Source organism: Anomaloglossus baeobatrachus, chromosome 1, assembly GCF_048569485.1.
Source record: "Anomaloglossus baeobatrachus isolate aAnoBae1 chromosome 1, aAnoBae1.hap1, whole genome shotgun sequence".
Lineage (NCBI taxonomy): Eukaryota > Metazoa > Chordata > Amphibia > Anura > Aromobatidae > Anomaloglossus > Anomaloglossus baeobatrachus.
The window spans coordinates 192,422,358-192,440,860 of NC_134353.1; the positions used below are offsets into that span (position 1 = coordinate 192,422,358).

Genomic DNA, 18,503 nt, shown 5'->3' on the forward strand with positions numbered 1-18,503 from the left:
GGAGCTCTTGAATGAGAGTGTGTACTGTACTGTACTCGATGATTATTATCATTATTTTACTCACTTATATGGCACCATTAATTCCACAGAACTTAACAGACATTCTTATCACTGTCCTTATCGATGCTCACAACCTAAAGTCCCTATCAGTATCTCTTTGGAGTGTGGGAAGAAACCAGAGTACCCAGATGAAACCTATACAGACTCCTTGCAAGTGTTGTCCTTTGTGGGTTTTGAACCCAGGACCCCATGGCTGCAAGGCTGTACCAACCCCTGAGGCATTTTTCTGGCATGGTGAGCTACACTTCGGCGGTGGGAGGGAGCCTACTTCCTAATGTGATCTTGCCACGGTTCGTTTCCCTGGATGCTGAGGATGTTGTGGGGTCCATAGCTTTGTATTTCTTTCCATTATGTCATCCTTTTTCTTTAGGGGGTGTCCCGGCATCATATTCCGTATTGTGAAAATGCTTTACAATGCTTAGAGGGAGATTTCAGCTGACACAACCATCCATTAGCTTTTCCAAGCCATGCCCCCTTTGATTCTATTTTTCTCAAATTACAGCTAAAACTACAAAATATATAAAGAAATATTTTCTGTGTGTCTCAGGAGCAGCTCTGCAATATGTGTCTCTTACTCCTTATTGTCTTTTGTGTAACCCTAAAGCTGGGCTCTCTAGCTGACCCACAATATTAGCCACTGATCGGGATACACGTTCACGAATTGGCGGTCATTTAAGAGCCATTTTTTCTAATTTATTGCCAGCCTGTTTACAATACCTGATTATCTCTAAAGAGTATTTCTAGGAACGCTGGTTCCTGCTAATATTCTACTATGAACCCATCTTAAGATGACTAGTGTCGCGGGCGTAGGGGACGCGCTCGCCACGCTTGGGTCCGGGGCTTCTGCTGCTGCTCGGTGGCTCGAGCAGTGGACCGGACCCAGGGACTCGAGCAGCTCTCCTCGTCCACGAGTGAAAAGGGGGTGGTTTGTTTAGGGAGATAGTTCGTGACGCCACCCATGGGTCGGGGTGATAAAGGGCACCACCGCTGCTGGTAACGGGGATCTCGGGAGCGATGGTAGGGAGCAGCTAAGATGTTGTCCCCTCCGTGGGTAGGGGTTGGTGTTCCCGGGGTCCAGTGGTGTAACGGGGAGGCTGGATGGCTGGGATGCAGGGTTGCAGGGGCAGCACGGCACGGTGCCGGATGGCACTGGTGTACTCACTCAGGCAGTCAATGACCGAGTCTCTGGTAAACCAAACGGCTGGATGGATGGGTTCCGCAGCCGGCTGCAGTGTTTGTGCTCTCCCCGGACAGTGTAATGGTGGCTGTCTTTCCCTGCACCTGTTAGACTGTTCTGACTCCTGTGGTTGCCCACCGGTAGTCCGCTCCCCGGTGTATAGGTACCGAAGGAGCCCGTTTTGCCCGCAGGCGCTGGCCCTTGGATCTCTAGCCTATGGCGGTGGCTGTTCATCCTCACGGTGTGGACTGTTGCCTTCTGTCGGGTCTTGGTTGTTAGGAAACCCCTGGGGTTCCGGTCATACTCGGATTCGACTGTTGTCGGCGGCTCCAAGCCTAGTCGGGGTCCGATGGCCCTGCCTGTGTGCTTAGCTTCACTCCACTCCCCGGTTCGGTACCGGCGGGTCACCGCCCAACTCTGGTCCTATGGTTTTGCAGAGATCCACTAACTCCTGCAGACGGCCACCACCGTCTGGCAACCTTGCTGTCAGTGCCTGGGCTCCGACCCAGACACTTGCAGTTTCTGTCCTCTCACTTTCACCTCCAAACTCTAACTCCAACTACTCTGACTGCTTTTCCCGCCTCCAGGCCTGTGAACTCCTCGGTGGGTGGGGCCAACTGCCTGGCTCCACCCCACCTGGTGTGGACATCAGACCCTGGAGGGAGGCAACAAGTGTTTTTGTTTGACTGGTGTGACTGTCTAGGGAAGGGGGTGTGTGTGGTGTTATGTCTGTGACTACCTGGCTAGTCCAGGGCGTCACACTAGCTGCAGCAAAATCTACCATACTGTGCTCTGTCAGCAGTAGGACAATATGTTGTCAAGCCTGTCATCAGCAAAAGACGGAATTGATCAGAAGGAGATTTCCCTGTGCTCTCTGCATGATTCCTACAAAACAAAAATCAGAGTTCACCACCTAATATAACTAATGTAACACAAGAAGGCGTACGACTGCGTCTGAGTAAACTAAACATTGACAAATCCCCCGGACCAGATGGCATTCATCCACGAATATTCAGGGATTAGAGCTCAGTAATTGACAGACCGCTGTATTTTATCTTCTAAGGCTGCATGCCAACAATCAATGTTCACAGTGTTTTAGGCTTAGCATGTTTAAGGCCACATGCACATGACCGTTCCGTTTTTGCGGGCCGCAAAAAAACGGTGCGTTTTTTTCATGATGCATCCATGTGGCATCCATGTTACATCCATTCCGTTACTTATACGGTCCGTGTGGCTTCCATTTTTTTCGTGGAACGCAAAAAACGGAAGCAGCAAGAAAGATAAATAGATGAGTAGATATAGAGATGGATAGATAGATCTAGAGACAGAGAGATAGAGGGATGAATGAATGAATGAATAGATGGATAGATAGATAGATAGATAGATAGATGAGAGAGACATACAGTACAGACCAAACGTTTGGACACACCTTCTCATTCAAAGAGTTTTCTTTATTTTCAGGACTCTGAAAATTGTAGATTCACATTGAAGGCATCAAAACTATGAATTAACACATGTGGAATGAAAAAGTTAAAAAAGTGTGAAACAACTGAAAATATGTCTTATAGTCTAGGTTCTTCAAAGTAGCCACCTTTTGCTTTCATTACTACTTTGCACACTCTTGACATTCTCTTGATGAGCTTCAAGAGGTAGTCACCAGAAATGGTTTTCCAACAGTCTTGAAGGAGCTCCCAGAGATGCTTAGCACTTGTTTGCCCTTTTGCCTTCACTCTGCGGTCCAGCTCACCCAAAACCATCTCGATTGGGTTCAGGTCTGGTGACTGTGGAGACCAAGTCATCTGGTGTAGCACCCCATCACTCTCCTTATTCAAATAGCCTTATACAGCCTGGAGGTGTGTTTGGGGTCATTGTCCTGTTGAAAAATAAATGATGGTCCAACTAAACGCAAACCGGATGGAATAGCATACCGCTGCAAGATGCTGTGGTAGGCATGCAGGTTCTTTATGCTTTCAATTTTGAATAAATCCCCAACAGTGTCACCAGCAAAGCACCCCCACACCATCACACCTCCTCCTCCATGCTTCACAGTAGGAACCAGCCATGTAGAGTCCATCCGTTCACCTTTTCTCCAAAGATATGGTGGTTGGATCCAAAGATCTCAAATTTGGATTCATCAGACCAAAGCACTAATTTCCACTGGTCTAATGTCCATTCCTTGTGTTCTTTAGCCCAAACAAGTCTCTTCTGCTTGTTGCCTGTCCTTAGCTGTGGTTTCCTAGCAGCTATTTTACCATGAAGGCCTGCTGCACAAAGTCTTCTCTTAACAGTTGTTCTAGAGATGAGAAGGTGTGTCCAAACTTTTGGTCTGTACTGTATATAATGTCCTATCCCCCTGCATATTCTAAGCTGGCACCCTTTAGTGACTTTCATGTGGCACTAAAGGGTGCTTAGCCTTGTATTTAGCCAAAAAATAAATAAATGATTAAAAAGAAAATGATGTGGGGTCCCCCTATCATTTGTAGCCAGCTAGGGTAAAGAAAATGGCTGCAGCCTGCAGACCACAGCTGGCAGCTTCACCTTGGCTGGTAATCCAAAAGAGAGGGCACCCCACGCTGTTATTTTAAATTAAATAAATAATTTAAAACAAAAAACATGGGGTCCCCCCCAAATTGGATAACAAGCCAAGGTAAAGCGGACAGCTGGGGTCTGGTATTCTCAGACTAGGGAGGTCCACTGTTATTGGACACTCCCTAGCCTAAAAATAGCAGGCTACAGCCGCCCCAGAAGTGGCGCATCCATTAGATGTGCCAATTCTGGCACTTTGCCCCAACTCATCCCATTGACCTGGTGTGGTGGCAAACGGGGTAATATATGGGGTTGATGCCAGATGTGTAATGTGACCTGGAATCAAGCCCTGGGGTTGGTGATGTCAAGCATCTATCAGATACCTGACATCACCAACCCAGTCAGTAATAAAAAAAAAATAGACAACAAAAAATGTTTTATTTGCAAAAACACTCCTCAAAACATTCCCTCTTTCACCAATTTATTGAAAAGAACAATCAAATTCGGGTCCAGCGTAATCCAATAAGGGGGGTCCACAACGATCCATACCATAGTCACTGTCCCAGTCAATGAAGAACAGAATGTTCCCCATTGGCTGGGAGAGTAGTGCAGTGACCGGAGCTAACATTAATAGGTCAGCCCAGGTCACTGTAGGGGATGACGAGCGCTGTTGTCACTGACTTCCATTGTCCGCCTCCTTCACAGCAAAGAATCATGGGAGCCCGTGACATCACCGCTAGTGACAGTCTCGGGCCACCCGCGAGACTTGATGTGAGAACGCGGCGGGCATAGAAGGCAGTGACAGCGCTGACGTCAGGAGTGCAGGAAATCGTCACAGCAGGTAATGATCTCATTTAACCTCCTGACAGCAGCGCTCGTCATCCCCGTGGCTGCCCACACTGCAGTGTGAGAAGCTGCTGATACTGCAGTGCGGGCAGACACTGACACATTGCAGTGCGAACAGCCGCGGGGCTGGCGGTGAGCGGGACATAGACTGCACGGACACCTGGAGGACACACGGAAGTGCTTCCATGTGGCTTCCAGGGATTTTGCGGACCCACTGACTTTTATTGAGTCACGGTCCGTTATTACGGAACAGAACAGGACATGTTCCATAATAACGGAACGGACATACGGCATCTGATGTGTTTTTTTGTAGGATCAGATGCATACGGAAGTTCTTCCGTGTGCCATCCGATCCTACACAAAAGACATTGAAAAGATGGTCCTTTCCATAGGTCCGCAAAAAAACAGGAACTGACCAGGACAAACGGAACGGTCATGTGAATAAGCCCTACGCTGCATCCAAAATGCTGCAATGTACAGTACAAGCACAGTGGATGAGATTTCTAGAAATGAAAACTGACTTACGGTGCCTCTTTCTAAGCTACAAGAATGTAAATTCTTTCCTGTGGAGACACAAGCGTTCTCCACAGAGAAAACAGAAGAGAGAGACCACAACTGCCCAAGCCTGGATCGTGGGCATGAGCAGCTGCGGTCTCCTGCATTCTCCTACGGAGGAGACTCGCCACGTCCAGCGGGTCCGAATCATGGGCACGTACCATTAGACTTTCTTGTAACGGTTGGTGCCTCAGGGTTGGAGAATGGCTGACGTGGTACCGATATTTAAGAAAGTTAATATGGTGGATCCAGGCAACTACTGTCCGTTAAGTCTGACACCAGTGGTGTGCAAAGTTTTTAGGACATTTTAAGAGATGACATACAAAAATATATTACAGAAAATAATATAATAACTGACAGATAGCATGGATTCATGAAAGATAAGTCGTATCTAACCAACATGTTGGGGTTCTACGAGGAGGTAAGTGCAAATCTGGATATTGGTAATGCAGCTGATGTGATTTATTTGGACTTTACAAAGGTATTTGATACTGTACCACATAATAGCCTTATACTAATGCTCAAGAAGCAGGGACTAGGGGAAACTATATGCAACTGGGTAACGAATTGGCTAAAATATAAGAAACAAAGGGGTAATTTGCACGCTGCGACATCGCTAGCCGATGGTAGCGATGCCGAGCGCGATAGCACCCGCCCCGTCGCAAATGCGATATCTTGTGATAGCTGCCGTAGCGAACATTATCACTACAGCAGCTTCACACGCACTTACCTGCCCTGCGATGTCGCTCTGGCCGGCGACCCGGCTCCTTCCTAAGGGGGTGGGTCGTGCGGCATCACAGTGACGTCACACGGCAGGCGGCCAATAGAAGCGGAGGGGCGGATATGAGCGAGACGTAGATAAGGAGAAGTTCCTCGCTCCTGTGGCTTCATACATGGCGATGTGTGCTGCCGCAGGAACGAGGAACAACATTGTACCTGTCGCTGCAGCGAAACTATGAAAATGACCGACACTACACAGATCACCGATTTGCGACGCTTTTGCGATCGTTTATCGGTACATCTAAGCTTTACATGTTGCGACGTCGTTACTGGCGCCGGATGTGCGTCACTTTCGATTTGACCCCGACGACATCGCAGTAGCAAGTACCCCAAAGAGTTGTCGTAAATGGTATGACAACTGCCATCTCTTATCTTAGTAATGGGAAAGTCTTCACCGAATACAGATTTGACCTCTAAATTTTGATAATGACTGATCAATTCTGGCAGAGAAAGAAGCAAATTTGTCTGATAAAATATCTTACAAAGTTGCTTATTTCAAGTGTACTATTGATTTGTGAAAAAAAAAATTAAAACGGCTGTTACGCTTTATAGTCAGAGGTGAAGGTGTGGGTGGTGATGAAGACGTGGAAGCCATAATAGTTCTCATTGATTGACAAAGGTGCACAGTGAGTAATTTGCAGACTATTGTTGTACAGCTTGAAGCAACAGCCGTACAAAATAAATCAATAATTACCCGAATAAATACATCAAACGTCTGGATAATATTACTTTGCAGTATAATGTTGAAGGAACAACTGACTGGTTTTTTTTTTACTTAAAGGGAATGTTTCGTGTCAATTTAATTTTAGCTTCATTTAAGGGATTTTCCACTTTTAGGGGCACTTTGCACACTACGATATCGCAAGCCGATGCTTGCGATGCCGAGCGTGATAGTCCCCGTCCCCGTTGCAGCTGCGATATCATTGTGATAGCTGGCGTAGCGAACATTATCGCTACGCCAGCTTCACATGCACTCACCTGCCCTGCGACGTCGTGCTGGCTGGCGAACCGCCTCCTTATTAAGGGGGTGGGTCGTGCGGTGTTATAGCGACGTCACACGGCAGGCGACCAATAGAAGCGGAGGGCGGAGATGAGCGGGACGTAAACATCCCGCCCACCTCTTTCCTTCCGGATAGAAGGCGTGAGCCGCAGGACGCAGGTAGATGTTCCTCGCTCCTGCGGCTTCACACACAGCGATGTGTGATGCCGCTGGAATGAGGAACAACATCGTAACATCGGTCATTTCAAAATTAGGGAAATGACCGACGCTACACCGATGATACGATTATGACGATTTTGTGCTCGTTAATCGTATCAAAAAGGCTTTACACACTACGATAACGCCTGCGATGCCGGATGTGCGTCACTTTCAATTTGACCCCACCGACATCGCACCTGCGATATCGTAGTGTGCAAAGTGCCCCTTAGAAAATTACAACTTATTCTTATCATAGGTTATCAATATCAGATCGGTGGAGGTCCAATACCTGGCATCCTCACCAATCAGCTGTTTGCCAGCGGCCAGATGAACACAATGTGCAGTTTTTATATAAGTGAATACTAGCTGAGCTGCAGCAGCTGCAGTGCCAGAAAACGGCCACTCCATAGTGAGCAGAGCTGTGCGATTACTCCTCACACAGTTACATCCGCCCAACCCTGCGCAGTTGCAGACAATTGAACGATGGGGATGCCGGTTGATGGAGGCGGACTCCCACCGATTTTGTTGATGACTAGCATTGAGCGAGCAGTTTACTATTCATACTCGCTATGCTGTTAGCGAGTTCTGTCCGCTACTCACATATTCGTTACGAGTAGCAGGCGCATTGTAATTCAATGCGAAATAATTGGTAAGTAGCGAGTAACCTGAAAGCTGTACTTTTCGTGCGAGTAGCGAAAAGTATGGCTTTCGGGTTACTCTCTACTTAGCGAGTATTTTCCATTGATTTACATTGCGCCCCTACTCGTAACGAATATGCGAGTAGCGGACAGTACTTGGTAACAGCATAGCGAGTATGAATAGTTAACTACTCGCTCAACACTAATGATGACCTATAGAATAAGTCATTAATATTATCATTATCACAGTAGTAGAAAAACCCTTTAAAGGTTACCTAGACATTTTGCATACTTTTACTCATTGAACATAGTTTTAAGTGCAATCTACATACAACTTGGACACCCTTAAGGCTGGGATCAGACGACCATACTAAAACTCCTGCCGGTTATGTCCACAAATTGCAGAGGTGACTGGCTTCCCGTGCAGCTTTCTATGTTTGTCCATGTAGTGGATGAGCACAGGCACTGTCTGTTAGAGAAATGATCTAGTCTATTCCATAAATTGTACCAAACCAGTGCATACTGTGAAATTGTTGGTGTGCACAAGGACACTGGTTATTATTGGATCTTTGTAAATACTGACCAAAAATTAGTCCTTTTTAAACCCAGCCTAAACTCTGAACATTTGAGCCAAATTTTCTGAACATGCTAAATCCTCCCATTATTTTCCCAGATATGCACTCAAACTGCATAAAGTCACCTCTAATAAAGCAAATCTACTTAACCCACTTAAAGGGAGTCTCTAAGCACAAAATAAATGTTCAATTCAAGCACAGGCACTTTGTGGGAGACATGACCCTAATAAAAGTTAAAAGTCTAGTAGCCAGATCCTGCATTTGTCCGAAATTGTTCTTTATTGAAATATGCTAATGAGGTGCTCAGTGCACCCCGGGTGTGGCCAACAGCTCAGTGCACCCTGGGTGTGGCCAACAGCTCAGTTCACCCTGGGTGGGGCCAACAGTTCAGTGCACCCCAGGTGTTGCCAGCAGCTCAGTGCACCACGGGTGTGGTCAGCAGCTCAGTGCACACTGGGTGTGGCCAGCAGCTCAGTGTACCCCGGGTGTGGCCAGCAGCTCAGTGCACCCCAGGTGTGGCCAGCAGCTCAGTGCACCCTGGGTATGGTCAGCAGCTCAGTGCACCCTGGGTGTGGCCAGCAGCTCAGTGCACCCCGGGTGTGGCCAGCAGCTCAGTGCACCCTGGGCGTGGCCAGCAGCTCAGTGGACTTTCCCACTATTGATTTACCATATATCTTCACCCTCCTCTGCTTCCTGTGTAGCTGTCAATCAAAGAAGAGCGGGTGGGGATAGATGTAAAATAAGAAGGTGGGAAGGTGCACTGTATAGCACCCAAGTAGCCTAAAATACTTCATTAGCATATTTGAATATAAAATGATTTCTGGCAAATACAGCAATAGATTCATTTCTCTTCTTTGCCTTGACTTCAGCAATAGCTAAGCATGTGTCATTCAGTACAGAGACTCTTGGGGGAATAATGAAGCGTGCCAGAATTCAGAATAATGTTTAGCAAAGGCCAAGAGAAAAAACAACTGAGTCAACCTAAGTCATTAACCGGGAGACGGCATTACTAATTGTGAAGCATTATGTTAATGGATATTAATATGCACATTAAAACCTTCCAGACAGCGTACAACATGCCCTGCGTGGAGAACATAGCATCAATGCTTGGATATGACAGTAATTTGTTTGGAGGTTATTTATGAAAAAGGGGAAATACAAAAGTGGATTTATATTAATAGCATCTCCAAACTAAGAACACTTATTAACATAATTTCTTAGATTTTTTTTTTATACTATTGCCATTTTTAGTATAATCACATTCATGTATATATGAAATACAGTGAAACATCTGGCAGGCTCACATATCAGCTACATCAGACTCTGATTTTATGCCTCAACTGAGGGATAAATGTATCAGTTCTCAACAGCCTTATTCAGATACCCCTGGACCTGGTCGGGGGTCAGATCATGAAACATTGTGATGCAACCCCTGGACCTGTCAATAGCTGATGTCTGACCAGTGGGAACAATCCCATTGAAAACAATGAGATCATTTCCACCATCAGTTTCCATCTTGCATTTTAGTTGTATGTTGGATGGAAAAAACAACAGAAGGTGGGCTATATATGCATGGGGACTAGTTGATCACCAAAAATTGTGAACATGGTCTACTCAAAGAAAATGGACAGTAAGCATGGTCTATGTTGGAAAACTATTGTGTCGCCCACCTGCAGCGGTCGTCCCAGGGACACCACTCCACTTTCAGGGACGCCACAGGGTCTCCACTTGTTGGTATTTCTGGCCACAGGTATGTCAGGTTTATTTACATGGGAGTCGTGACACCACTCACGGTTTGCAGTTAGGGATATGGGTGACCGCCACTGCAGGTTTAACAAGCATCTGGAGCTGATGGGGTCTGCAGTCTGGTGATATGGCCTCCCGTGAGTGAGGCTGGCCCCAGGGGCTCGAGTGTGTAGGGTGTGTAGAACAACAGGTCCCAGAATAACTCAGTCTCAGTCCAAGAAGTCTTTCAAGTTGTTATACTCACTTTCAGGTGTTCTGTGAGGAACCCGGGTGATGCTAAGATAAACCAAGAGGAACCAGGTATCCTTTAGGCCGGTCTAAGGGTAACCGTTAACTCGCCTTCCTAGCACTTCTTGTTTCGGATAACCCCTGACTTAAAGTACCGTGGGACTCATCCAGGGAAGTCGCTACTGCCTTATCTCCCCTTTTTGGCCCGTTTGCTAGCAGCGTGGACCAAGGAAGATGGCTCCAGGCTCGATCCTCCTTATGGGTCCCCTCGTTGCTGCTGAGGCTTGGACTCTAATTGGTTGGTGTGGGACTTGTAGTTCCCCTCACTGGCAGGTTTAGCAGATCAAATAAATGGACATCTACTCTACGGACCTGTTCCCCGTGCGTGCCTAGTCACCAGGAGTCTCCGTACTCGACCAGCTGACTTCCTCAGCGTCTTTCTGACCGACTTGCTTGGTAACCGTTCTCCCCCGCTAACGGCTACTTCACGTGCAGGGTCTGACTAGAGTGTCAGCGCGCATCTCTCTCCTTCCTGCCACTTTTTGCGCTTCTTCACAACCAGACTGGCTAGCCCCTCCTACTTTCCTGACAGCCGCTGCAACCTTAGCTTCCAGCCCCTCCCCTACACCCCTAGATGAGATGTGGAGGAAAGCTCCCTCTTGGGTCTGCCTGTTTTGGATCATTGTCTTTCTGAAATATCCATCCCCTGCGTAACTTCAACTTCGTCACTGATTCTTGCACACTATTGTCAAGAATCTGCTAATACTGAGTTGAATCCATGTGACCCTCAACTTTAACAAGATTACTGGTGCCGGCATTGGCCACACATCCGCAAAGCATGATGGAACCTCCACCAAATTTTACTGTGGGTAGCAAGTGCTTTCTTGGAATGCCGTGTTTTTTTGCCTCCATGCATAACACCTTTTTGTATGACCAAACAACTCAATCTTTGTTTCATCAGTCCACAGGACCTTCTTCCAAAATGTAACTGGCTTGTCCAAATGTGCTTTTGCATACCTCAGGCAACTCTGTTTGTGGCGTGCTTGCAGAAACGGCTTCTTTCCTATCACTCTCCCATACAGCTTCTTCTTGTGCAACGTGCGCTGTATTGTTGACTGATGCACATTGACACCATCTGCAGCAAGATGAAGCTGCAGGTCTTTGGAGGTGGTCTGTGGATTGTTCTTGACTGTTCTCACCATTCTTCTTCTCTGCCTTTCTGATATTTTTCTTGGCCTGCCACTTCTGGGCTTAACAAGAACTGTACCTGTGTTCTTCCATTTCCTTACTATGTTCCTCACAGTGGAAACTGACAGTTTAAATCTCTGAGACAACTTTTTGTATCCTTCCCCTGAACAACTATGTTGAATAATCTTTGTTTTCAGATCATTTGAGAGTTGTTTTGAGGAGCCCATGATGCCACTCTTCATAGGAGATTCAAATAGGAGAACGACTTGCAAGTGGCCACCTTAAATACCTTTTCTCATGATTGGATACACCTGCCTATGATGTTCAAAGCTCAATGAGGTTACAAAACCAATTTAGTGCTTCAGTAAGTAAGTAAAAAGTAGTTAGGAGTGTTCAAATCAAGAAATTGATAAGGGTGCCCATACTTTTGCAGCAGTCAAATTTTGTTTAAATGCAGATTGCACATTTTCTGTTAGTACAATAAACCTCATTTCAATCCAGAAATATTACTCAGTCCATCAGTTATTAGATATATGAAACTGAAATAGCTGCTGCAAAAACCCAAATTGTTATAAAGAAAAAAGGTTAACATTACTATGTATGTGCGATCTCATGAGTGTGTGTATGAGTGAGTGTGTGTGTATGAGTGTGTATGTGATCTGATGTGTAAGTGTCGGTCCGAAGGAGGGGGAGACAGCGTGGAGCATACTTGCTGGGAGCACCCACCAAAGATCGCAGGAGGACTTGGGAGCCATGCAGATGCCTAATGTCTGGTAAGTATGAGTCTCCTGGTAAGGGGGATCTGCATTTTTTTTGGTAAACTTTCCCCCAACCATGTTTCCCCAAGAATAAGCACTCCCCTAAAAATAAGAACTAGCGCTTTTTTCAGGACAAAAAGGAAAAAATAAGACACAGTGTCTGATTTTCAGGGAAACATGGCATGACACGGTCTCATCTGGCACTTGTCATTTTAGCTTTCCTCAGAGGCTTACCAGCAGTTCATATAATGGTTGCTTGGTAGTGGAGGAGCATATGACCAGACCTGTCCACCTTCCTCCTCCAATTAAAGCCGGGGGTCATTAGCACATTGCATCTGATGCTGTCGCATCGGATGCCATACGCTTGTGTGAGTTCAGCCTAAGAGTGAGAGTGGCAGAGACAGAAGGTGAAGAAGGTGAGTATAAGACAGGGGTCAAGGGATTTAGATGTAAAACACCACTCCAGCTGTGCAATTAAAAAAAATGCTGGTGTGGTGCTTTAAAATAAAGATAAAGTGGATCACCCCTTTAAATTCACATTGGTGCATTCTTTGACAATTTTTTTGTGGTTGTAAATTACCCAAAGTTAAATCCTTTATATAGTATGTCTCCATTTTTATTAAGATTTTGAGTGATACTGAAGCAAATTAAAATGCAAAGCATACTTACAAGTAACGTAAATCCGGATACCGGAGAAATGTATCAGGGCCAAGTTTCTTCAACAGATTATGCTGCAATGACCTGTAAAAGATAATTGTGATTGTTATAAAATAATGTTTACATTTTTATTAATTTTCTAAGTGTCATGAAATTAATTGTTTTTGTCACAGTTTACTGAGTGGAAATATATGATGGAGACAAAAGGGATCTACTCTTGGAATCTGCTCTATGGTACAGTTTACATACACTGAGATCTTGGCTGATTTCTTTGATTTTCCCATGATGCTACACAAAGTAGCAGTGTGTTTCAGATGTGCATTAAAATAAATCCACAGGTGTTTCTCTAATTAACTCAGGTGTTGCCAATAAACCTATCAGACGCTTCCAAAGACATGACATCATCATATGGGTTGTCTCATATTGTTTAAAGGTATGTAAACTTTTAACTTTGCAGAAAGTAATACAAATGACTTAAAACATTCTTTCTGTCTCATTTTTCTTGCATTTGGCAAATATATATATAATTTTGGCTCTTAACCCCATAGCGACGGCCTAACGTCTCAAGACGTCGGAAAAACAGGGTACTTATTCTGTTCCGATGTCTTGAGACGTCAGGCCGGAAAAAGCTTGTAGCGCCCCCCAGTGACGAAAAATCTCGGGGGTGAATCGGGGTGTTTTTTTTGGACCCCGATAATGTGATCGCCGGTATACACCGTATACCGACGTACACATAAAAAAAAAAAAAATGGCAAATAATGCTGATTTCTTTCTCATCTGACATGATCAAACATGTCAGATGATAAAGAAATATAATCCTCCAGTGCCCCCAAGGCCCCCGGTACCGGAGAGTCCCCCCCACCCCTACCCCCCCCCTCCGGGGCAGTCAAAATGGCGCCGACTCGCGCCGAAAACTGCAGCCGCCGCCGGCTCTGCATTCATTTCCCTCCGATCTGAAATGATCAAACATTTCAGATTTCAGGGAAATGTCCTCCCCCTGACCCCTCCTCCGGTCCAGCGGAGCCCTCTGGTCCACCGGAGCCCCCTCCGGTTCTCTAGAGCGCTCCCCCTCCCCCCCCTCCGGAGCATGCAAGATTGCGGCGCGCAGCGCACAGCGCGCGGCCGCATTCATCCTGCTCTTTCTGCCACATGTGACACGTCACATGTGGCAGAAAAGTCAGCCCCGGTCAGCCCCGTTACCTACCTGCTGCTCCGTCCCCGCGATCACTCCGCCTCCTAGAAAGCTGGCGGCGCATGCGCAGACAACAGCTGTCAGCTGGATCCTTGTAAGCAGAGACGCTGACCTTGCTGCTGCGCTGTGGACCGGGGGAGAGTGAGTGCAGTAATCTGCAGCCACACTCCTCACAGGGGGAGAGCCTGCTGTTCTAGAAAATAGGGGGGTACGTTCTGTGAGTGTGCCCCTCATATTCTGGAATGAGGTTACTGCAGGTCACTCTGCCCTAGGTTGGACCGGGGCAGTGTGAGTGCAGTATTCTCAGATTACTGCACCCACACTGCTCATGGAGAGCTTGCTCTTCCAGAAAATGGGGGATACGTTCCCTGAACGTGCCCCCCATATTCTAGAAGGTCCAGAGTCGCCGAGGGACCTCCAAAATGGATTACAGCGACCGAAACGTATTTATTTTCAATAAATTGGTGGAAAAGGAAAGTTTCGGGGAGTTTATTTTTCAAATAAATTTTTTTTTGTGTGTTTATTTTTTTCTATTACTGACTGGGTTAGTGATGTCGGGTATCTGTTTAGATGCCGTGACATCACTAACCCCAGGGCTTGATGCCAGGTGACATTACAGCTGGTATCAACCCCGTATATTACCCCGTTTGCCACCGCACCAGGGCGCGGGATGAGCTGGAGCGAAGCGCCAGGATTGGCGCATCTAATGGATGCGCCACTTCTGGGGCGGTTGCGGCCTGCTATTTTTAGGCTGGGAAGAGTCCAATAACCATGGCTCTTCCCACCCTGAGAATACCAGACCCCAGCTGTCCGCTTCACCTTGGCTGGTGATCTAATTTGGGGGGGACCCCACGTTTGTTTTGGGGAGCCCTCCAAATTGATCACCAGCCAAGGTGAAGCTGTCAGCTGTGGTTTGCAGGCTACAGCTGTCTGCTTTACCCTAGCTGGCTATCAAAAATAGGGGGGACCCCACGTCGTTTATTTTAATTATTAATTTTTTGGGGGGCTAAATACAAGGCTAGGCACCCTTTAGTGCCACATGAAAGGCACTAAAGGGCGCCAGCTTAGAATATGCAGGGGGGTGGGACGTTATATATGTTTGACATCTATCCATTCATCCATTGTAGCATTTTAGGCTATGTGCCCACAATCAGGATTTGCAGCGTTTTGGGCGCAGAGTGTTTTCCCTGCATCCATAACGCTGCGTTGTGCAGTAGAAGCACAGTGGAAGGATTTTTAGAAATCTCATGCCCAATGTGCTTCTTTTCTCCGTAGCATACACTGACCTGTGGTGCAGCTTCCCGAGCCTCAGCATGTCAATTTATGCTGCGGAGACAAGAGTGTTCTCTGCAGGTAGCATAGAGCTCCACAGTAGCCTGAACCCAAATCGTGGGCATGGGCAGCTGCGTTCTCCCGTGGACAACACTCACATCTCTGCAGGAAGGCTGACACTGTGTACTAGACGCCGTGTCGCTGGATCATGGCCACATAGCCTAAAAGTGAGAAATTTGTTGCTACAGCAACATTTTTGTGAAGTACCTGTGGATTCAAAATGCTTACTATACTCCTAAATAAAATCCAGTTTCCAAAATGGGGTCACTTGTGTGGGGTTTCTGCTGTAGAGGTACCCAAGGGGCCCTGCTAATGTGACATGGTGCCCGCAATTTATTTCAACTTTTCCAGAATTCAAATGGTGCTCCTTCCATTCCAAGCCCTCCCATTTATCCAAACAGAGGTTTTTGGCCACATGTGGGGTATCCCTGTGCTCATAAGACATTGGATAACAACCTGTGGGGTCCACGGTTTGTTGTTGCCTCTTGAAAAAGTAAGAAATATGATGCTAAAGCAACATTTTTGTGAAAAAAATGAAAGTTTTCAATATGGCAACCTAAGTTTATCAAATTCTGTGAAGTACTCTTGGATTCAAACTGCTCAATATACTCCTAGATAAAAGCCTTGAGGTGTCTTGTTTCCAGAATGGGGTTACTTGTGGGGGACCTCCACTGTTTAGGCACCTTAGGGGCTTACCAAATGCAAAATAGCGTCCGCTAATAATTCCAGCCAATTGTGCAGTCAAATGGCGCTCCTTCCCTTCCGAGCCCTGTCATGCGCCCAAACAGTTGATTTCCACAACATATAAGATATCGCCAAACTCAGGAGAAATTGCACAATAAATTTCATGGTGATTTTTTTCCTGTTACCCTTGTGAAAAAAAGCTACCTGGTTTTATTTTTTTATTTTCATGGCTCAACGTTATAAAATTCTGTGAAGCACCTGGGGGTTCAGGGTACTCACCAAACATCTAGATAAATTCCTTGAGGGGCCTAGTTTCCAAAATGGGGTCACTTGTGCGGGGTTTCTGCTGTTTAGGTACCTTAGGGGACCTCCAAATGCGACATAGTGCCTGCAATCTTTTTCAGCCAAATTTCCTTTCCAAAATTCAAATATTGTTCCTTCCGTTCCAAGCCCTCCCATTTGTCCAAACAAAGGTTTTAGACCACATGTGAGGCATCACCGCGCTCATAAAAAAGTGGGTAATAAACATTGAGGTCAAATTTTTGGAATTACCTCTTGAAAAAGTGAGAAAATTGATGCTAAAGCAACATTTTTGAGAAAATTATTAAAATTTTCAATATGACAACGTAACGTTAACAAAATCTGTGAAGTACCTGTGGATCCAAAATGCTCACTATCCTCCTAGATAGAAGCCTTGAGGGGTCTAGTTTCTAAAATGGCATCACATGTGAGGGGTTTCTTCTGTTTAGGTACCTTAGCGGACCTGTAAATGCAACATGGTGCCCGCAATCTATTTCAGCCAAATTTGCTTTCCAAAATTCAAATATTGCTCCTTCTGTTCCGAGCCCTCCCATTTGTCCAAACAGAGGTTTCTGACCACATGTAAGGTATCAGTGCGTTCATAACAAAGTGGGGAACAAGTTTTGGGGTCCATTTTGTTGTGTTATTTCTTCTAAAAGTGAATAAATTTGGGTTAGAGCAACATTTTTAGGTAAAATTTAATTTTTGCTTTTTTTCCCTTCCACATTGCTTTTGTACATGTGAAGCACCTGAAGGGTTAATAAACTTCTTGAATGTGGTTTTGAGTACTTTGGGGGGTGCAGTTTTTAGAATGGGGTCACTTTTGGGTATTTTCTGTCATCTAGGCCTATTGAAGTCACTTCAAATATGATGTGGTCCCTAAAAAAATGGTTTTGTAAATTTTGATGTAAAAATGAGAAATCACTGATAAACTTTGAACTCTTCTAACTTCCTAACAAAAAAAAAATTTGTTTCCAAAATTGTGCTTATGTAAAGTAGACAAGGGGGAAATGTTATTTATTAACTATTTTGTGCCACAGAAATCTCTGGTTTAACGGTATAAAAATTCAAAAGTTGAAAATTGCTACAAAATTTTTGCCAAAATTCAATTTTTTTCATAAATAATCGCAAAAAATATTGTCCTAAATTTGGTACTAACATGAAGTCCAATATGTGTCGAAAAAACAATCTCAAAATCACCAGGATCCGTTGAAGCGTTCCAGAGATATAACCTAATGAAGTGACACTGGTCAGAATTGCAAAATTTGGTCTGGTCATTAAGGTGAAAATTAGCTCCGTCACTAAGGGGCTAATTGACCTAAAACAGGAAAGGTTTATTCTGATTCCATTTCAGATAGTGAGAAAAACATGCAGATGTGTATTTTTGGCCAGTGTATGTAAACTTCTGGTTTCAACTGTAGGTAATCATTGGAGGCATGGTGATTAAGCCTTGGGTTTTTATTCTAAGACTAAAGTTCAATCAATGAGGAAAAGCCATAGGGCTACACATGCTCCCTAAGGCTCCATATCATGGAATCATAGTCAGTCCATGGCAGGGTTGCTTTTACGAACATAGTGGCAAACTATAATAAATAATTAAAGGGAATTTGACATCAGGTTTTTCCTACTTCATTTGAGAGCAGCATGATGTAGGGGCTGAGACCCTAAATGTGTCACTTACTGGCCTGCTTGCTCTCATTTTGATAAAAATTCTGTTTTCTTTGCTGCGTTATCTGAATGTAGAGCTCTGTGTAGCTCCAGACCCACCACTGATTGACAGCCTTCTGCCTATGTACAGTGTACACAGAAAGCTGCCAATCCATGATGATGGCGGGGTTATACAGAGCTCATGAATTTGCTTGAGAAACTGACAGCAGGCTTACTCTAGTAATCACCTGCTGATAAAACAGTGATTTTAGCAAAGCTACTGCAAGCACCCCAGTAACCTATGACTTCACTGTCCTCGCCTTTGGCCATATCAAACATTAAGAGGAAGTGTGTGGTCAGCTGCACTTCTTACTTCCTTTTGTTTGATTAGAGGAGAAGGAAGCCAGTGCTGATTG

At 45.4% G+C, this 18,503-nt stretch overlaps 1 protein-coding gene across 1 annotated transcript in view; it reads right to left on the reverse strand.

Annotated features, from left to right (window-relative positions):
• The window catches only part of RXFP1 (relaxin family peptide receptor 1), a 492,164-nt gene that overhangs the window by 73,250 nt on the left and 400,411 nt on the right, over positions 1 to 18,503 (reverse strand). The window contains exon 5 of the mRNA XM_075347535.1: positions 12,945 to 13,016. Coding sequence (XP_075203650.1) covers positions 12,945 to 13,016 — 72 coding nt within the window. The remainder of the gene's footprint in view (positions 1 to 12,944; positions 13,017 to 18,503) is intronic.